This window comes from Achroia grisella, unplaced genomic scaffold (genome assembly GCF_030625045.1).
Source record: "Achroia grisella isolate CSIRO2021 unplaced genomic scaffold, CSIRO_AGI_Agris_v1 utg808, whole genome shotgun sequence".
In the NCBI taxonomy this organism is placed as follows: domain Eukaryota; kingdom Metazoa; phylum Arthropoda; class Insecta; order Lepidoptera; family Pyralidae; genus Achroia; species Achroia grisella.
The window spans coordinates 391,602-398,518 of NW_026713029.1; the positions used below are offsets into that span (position 1 = coordinate 391,602).

General features: G+C 34.6%; 1 protein-coding gene across 1 annotated transcript; it reads right to left on the bottom strand.

Annotated features, from left to right (window-relative positions):
- Nucleotides 1-2,196: 2,196 nt before the first annotated feature.
- Nucleotides 2,197-3,985, bottom strand: LOC131851820 (acanthoscurrin-2-like). The gene is made up of 3 exons (XM_059202384.1): nt 3,925-3,985; nt 2,652-2,798; nt 2,197-2,543 (listed from the first exon to the last, which is right to left on the bottom strand). Exons 1-3 carry the CDS (start codon nt 3,983-3,985, stop codon nt 2,197-2,199), a joined length of 555 nt encoding a protein of 184 aa, XP_059058367.1.
- Nucleotides 3,986-6,917: the final 2,932 nt, after the last annotated feature.

The window sequence follows — 6,917 nt, forward strand, 5'->3', positions numbered from 1 at the left end:
ATTAGAAGCAATAGTAAATTATTGCGTTATCATTTTGGAGGACCGAGATGTCATGCTTTCGTGCCTATAAGAATCTTACACTCGTAAGAATAAAACAGGAACACGTTTTACAAAGCTGCTTGGTGGCTTCCTATACTAGTATTATAAATGCGAAAGTAACTCTTTCTGTGTCGCTTTCACGTCAAAACTGCTGAACCGATTTAAATGAAATTTGGTAAACAGATAGTCTAGCCCCTGTAAAAGGATATAGGGTACTTTTTAATGCGAAAAAAGGGTTATATGAAAGGTTACACGATGTTAACGTAACGTTGGACGAAGTCGGGGTCACAGCTAGTATAGAATATTTTAAACAAAGTTTCGGTCTAAAAAATGACAAATTGTTCCGCGTATTAACTTAAATATATTATGCTTCGACTATCTATCCTAAAAAAATATGAGATTAACGCGGGTGTGAATTGATTGCAAAAAGGAACATTGAAACGTTTGGTTTTTGCGATGATGTAACATACACAAAAACAATACCGCGGTGTTGGGAACCTATCAATTTGGGCAGCATTAAAACAGTTTGACAACATAATGACGATTGATCTTTAAAGCCTTTGTAACGTAATAGCATAGATACTATAATATTTAATTTTTTTATGTAATTCAGGCTAAATGGCCCATATTATAAATATCTTATAGATATACATAAAAAATAATATAAAATATAAATTCAAATTGTCTCTATGGTCATGGCAGTGATGACGGCAAACCGCCACGGTAGCGCTGATACACCCCTTTCGGCCAGTGGTCTTCAGTGTTTTTTTTTATGGACGATCAAGGAATGGTGCACCCGACTGATATAAATTTAATTTAAATTTTTTGAAGCGCAGAAGTAGAAAGACAGTTCCTTTATCATCCAATAAACATCTCTCCTTCCTTAGTTATTTATTTATAAAAAAAATAAAGAAAATTTAAGTGTAAGCCTGTAATTTCAAATTTCATTAATTCTATAAACAAAACGTGGTAAACATATCGCGGGATCAGGGTTCCTTAAAATGCACCATTTCGTGTAGTCCATTCCTAGTCTACGCAAACTAAATACATAAAAGATAACTTAAATAAGTATATGGTTCGTACTTTATTTCCTTTTTTTAGTATAAACGTCAGTTGCAACCTTGATCAGTTATTTATAATAAACTGTAAAGAGAGTTCACTGAAATCAACACAAATGAATTTATCTCTTATTGTTATTACAGGAATCTATTATTTTGTAAATTTATACTAACGCATCTTTATTACTTTTATTGCTTTAACTGGAATTAAGACTTAGATCTTAGACAGACCTCTGTATTTTGAATAAACATTTATTATAATTATTTAGTTTTACTACAAATATTGTAATTTATTATATATCGTATTTATGTTGGAGTAAACCTTGCTGGAGACCTAATAAATTAAAATAAATACAAATACGACAGTAGGAGAATGACAAAAAATCCATTAAATTTTAAACAAAATATAATATATTATTGTTAGATATATACATACATGTATACAATATATATTATGTACAAATGCTATAGCGACATATATCACTACTTTAGGTATCACATTGAGCTTTTTGAATGTACTATATTAATCACTGGCACTCGATCCGTTGCGATTATTAGCTTCTGAAACAAGAAACATTAAAAAAATAAGATTATTAATTAGCCAAGTTTATAAATATAAGTATTAGAGTGACTAAAAGATCAAAGATATACGTTAATAATTATATGTATATACACAGAATTGTTATCTAGTGTAAATGGCGGATATTGCAATAGAGAATTCTTATTTGATAATACAATTATTGATTAAATATTAAAATTAAGGGTAGCTTAATTCATAATTACATGATCTTTGAATAAACTATTATTTTGAAATATCATTATACAATAAAAATCATTTAATTACTAAGTGTATAATTAACTAAATTATATCACCAGTATTGCATTGCACTTTCCACTGCAATTTCCACCATTTAAACTAGAAAACAAATTGTGCAACTATTAAGTTTTGTAGAATAAATTTACTTTCCCATCTTAAAGAAGGTGTTAGTAAATAACAATTCGATTGTTTGCTGTAACTCCCATCTTAAGGTCCCTTTGCTTTAGAAAATAATATAACAAGTATAAAATTTATGTTTCGTTGTATAACTTACCAAAGAAGTTAACCGTGGTAGCCGCCGTATCCTCCAGAGCTTGATTTCGCACTGGCACTGGCGCTGGCTTTAGCACTTGATCCTCCGTATCCGCCGCCTCCGAGACCGCCGCCATGTCCGCCGAGACCACCGCCATGTCCGCCGAGACCACCTGCACTGCCATGTCCACCGAGGCCGCCGCCGCCAAGACTGCCACCGCCATGGCCGCCACCAAGTCCGCCGCCACCGCCGTGACCGCCGCCAAGTCCGCCGCCACCGCCATGACCGCCACCGAGACCGCCGCCGCCGCCATTGCCTCCACCGAGACCGCCGCCATGTCCGCCACCGCCACCGAGTCCACCGCCGCCTCCATGACCTCCACCGAGGCCGCCGCCGCCGCCTAGACCGTCGCCGCCCCCGTGTCCACCGCCCAGGCCACCGCCGCCCCCATGACCGCCGCCCAGACCGCCTCCGCCTCCTTGACCACCGCCTAGACCACCGCCTTTTCCGCCACCACCACCAAATCCGCCTCCTCCTCCAAATCCGCCACCTCCGCCGCCACCATATCCACCGCCTCCACCGCTGCTACTGAGGCCACCGCCTCCGTATCCGCGCCGGACACGATTGTGCTCTGCAAAATATAATAATTAGACATAAATTCCTTACCAATCTTTGTAATTATATCAATTAAATTATTATTGCTTTAATCCATATAATCCATAAGTTTAATAACTTATGGAAAGTGTTTACAATTGCAAGTCTTCATAACATTTGATAAATAATAATATTATTAGATGTGTAACATACTGACAACACTTATTGACTCTTTATTTTTAACCTGTGATGTGATTGCATTTCACACATTTAATTAGCAATGAGTTGTACGTATGGACTGTACTATACTATATGTAGAAACGCAACCTTGAAATATTAATCTGAGATATAACGCTTCAGTTTTTTTCTGGAGCCCTAGACTTTCAGCTATTCGTTTCCAGGAGAGGCAAATCGTTTTTATCCTTATGTACCGTCTGGTGCTCGTGATTCACAGAGTATTATGTCCTAGTATAGTGTGTGGTATACGCAGATTATCCATCATATGAGCAGAGCCACCTCCGATCGAACCCTCGTCCTCCCTCCGATCGATTCCCCGTCCTGTTCAAACAGGGATCGATATTACGACGGCCTTGAGCTGAGGTTCGAACCCCTTGCGGTGCCCTCAGACTAAAGTCATATCAGGCAGGAGTTGGTCTTCAGCCGCTCCATAGTTTTTCCGCTAGTTTAAAGTGCCATCTGCACTCGCCCCCTATCGTCCGGTGAAGCTGTAAAATCCAGCTGCAGCCAACAGCATTAGAGTAATACGATAAAAAACGAGCAGAGAGCTAACAGCTTCCAGTTATGGAAACTGTATATAATCAAGGAATACTGGGAATCATCGAGGCAGACCTTCAAGATGCAAGTCCACAGTCGTCAAAAGGCATCTTTTGAATTACCAATTCCTGATACGAAGCATATTGTTTTGTAAGTTGTGTTAAGATTTGGGAGATGAGATGTGTCAGTGGAATACAGTTTAGTGTTCAGAAATGAAATATATGATGAGGGTTACAAAACGTGATAACGTGATGTCCATATTCCCAACGACTATCACTTTTCCTCAGGTGGGGGCTGTCTGTATATTTGTTATTGCATTTAAATAAATAATATAAAAAATAATAATATAAAAATGATTGCAAGAAATATATAATAAAATGTTTTAGTACCTGGTGCTGCATGAATGCAAACTAGGCCTAAGGCCAACGCGGCAACAACTAGCCGCGCCATCTTGAACTGTGCTTCTCATCTGGCCGGCCTAGCTTTTATATACCACAGCCTATGTCCTGAGACAACGTCCGTACCTACATTTTGATAGCCTCTTCAGTTTTTATGGTTCGCAGTAGTTTTTGTTTCAATTTTTATTAGCATTTCGATTAGACAGTCTATACTAAATTGATAATTATCTGTGCACAGTGTTTTATTTATTATTGGGAAGTCCCTGGTACGTGGAAAAATTTGTTATATTTGAAATTATGTAGATACATAAATTTGCAATGATATTTCCAAGAAAGAATAAATAGTTATTTCAAAGAATGGAATTATTAAAACCGTCACTAGACTTTACTCTACTATATGTAGGTATGTCCTATTAATTGTCGATAACGATGATGCAACAATTGACTTACACACTTACGTGATAGACCTAGCCTGCCGCTATTTGAATGCTGCTATGTGATGAATGTTTGGTTTGTCATCGGTGTTTACTTTACCGGAGAGAAAATATATTAATACACAAAGTTTTTTATTTTTTGGTGTAGCCCAGATTTGATTTTTGTACCTATTATTCACCGCAAATGCTTACAATGTTTTGATTATAATTATAATTTGAACGATCTAGCTATGTGAACCAACAAACAAATTTACTTTCACACACAATATTAGCAACGATAACAAGAGATTTAATTTGCGATCAAAAAAACCTTTGATCTATTTTGTAAAGGACTTTTTATCTTCACCTCTATATAATACGTTTTAATATTTAACTCAATGATAGGAGCGCCTTTTTTTGTATATCTGTAAAACAATTTCAATTTAAGATTTTTTGTTTGTTAGTCAATCAGAGACGGGTAAAAAACTTAAATAGGTAACTACGTATAATATATTGTATCTGTTACAAATGTGATACCTACCTCGTAGGCCTGAAGAAGTAGCAGAAATTATAATAATAACTGATAAATATAAATACTGCATTTAATTTAAAAACCGGGACCTTGAATTTGGATTCGTTCCATCGAGAAATTATATAGTTAATCTATAATTATATTATAAATATGAAAGCGTGCCTGTCAATCTGTATGTTTGTTCAGTGAATGAATGAAATTTAGCGAGAAGTTAGCTTGTGTCACGAAGATGGACATATGTAGGTTTTAAGTTAGACTAGCTGGTAAGCGCTATCATTACAGCTCGGTTCTAAGTCATAGTCATAGTAATGTTACATAGCCTATGGAAGAATATGGAAGCCTATATGTTACATAGGCTTCCTTGAAAACAGGTCTATCCAACACTAAAAGAATTTTCATAATCGGATCAGTAGTAGCGGAGATTATTAAGAACACACAAACTTTACCTCTTTTATACTATATATATATTAGCACAGACATTTTGCTTGCAGTTGTAAATTAACTTTGTATTACCACAGATAATATAATATTACATAGTATTACTATAATATTACATAGTATTACTAATCGTTGTATACTTATCATTAACCAAGATCAATGTGAAGGATATTTTTTAGTGTATATTCTCATCAACTTGAGTGTGAAGTGTGTGTTTTTTAAAAGAATATATTATTTAGCATTTATATTTACTAATTTAGTTTTTAACTTAGTTATACTGGGCACTCATTTATGTGCCTCAGTTTTATTATTGAGGTCCATACTATCTAATCTTTTTTCGTATATAGCATAACTTTTAACAGTTTGTGAAATTCATAAATATCATTCGTGTAAATTTAACAAATAGACAGTTGCACTTTAGCAGTTTTGATATATCCTATCTGCAATTTTACTTCACCTACTACCATCCCCTATTTCATCCCTTTCCATTACTTTTTAGGACAAACGATAGCTTGTAGCTTGCATTTTAGAATGAGCTCGTCCTCATCTTTATGTCAAATTTAGTAAGATGCGTTATTAGTATGTGTTTAATTTGGCACACAACACATATACAACAACAACACAACACATTTGGTATACAACACTTTTTGGTAGTTTCTTTAAAATGTTATTATTGTATTTTGACGTTGTATTTAAATTATTTTTGTAGCTGTGGTTTTCTATTTCCTACATGTTTTCTTTGTCTTCTGGAAAGGGAAGGAAAGGAAAGAGAGAAATATAAGTAGCGTAAAAAAACGTGTTTCATTTTAACCAGTCTATACAGTCATGTTTTACATAAGTATTAACTAATTTACTAATATAAAACAAAATAAGCTATAGACAAAATTAAAACAAATCTTCCATTCAAAATAAATCTTTAATGTCTGTGTGGTTTTCCAGTTGACATCTCGTGCAACTTAATTGTTTTCCTTTTAAAAGATTAAGTGGATGCAACAATTTTTAGGGTACCCTGAAAATCCCATTATAATAATAGTTAATATATGTTTTTAGTCAATTGTAATTCCAATAATTGCAAAATTGTAAGAGGAGGGAATTGGTGCCTAAAATGCAGGTTTCTACTTAGTTTAGATATCAGGGAAAACTGTAAAATGTATATATTGGATGAAATAAAAAATATATATTATTATTATTAATAATAATATAGTTAATCCTGGCAGGGTTGCCATGTAACAAGATGGACGTTGGGAGTACAAAATGACGACTCCAGAGTTCAGTTATAGACTTCCTTTATTACTATCGATTATGGCCTATGTATGTGGCTAGTGCTCTATATATAACATTATTTTCAGAGAAATTATTCCCAAAATACATGTCACCAGTATATATGCTGTTAACCCCTATGATTTTAACGTTAATATAAATAAGAGAATAGGAAGTTAAAATATGCTATATTCTCGTAAGACCTAAGCTATTATAACTTATTTGTTTCTTTATTCAAAGTTTAATTCACAAATATACAAATAAACGTGCATATGATGGCCTTACTACTTTGAGACAAATATTGCAATGTGCAACATCTTCTTACATACACGGCCCATGAC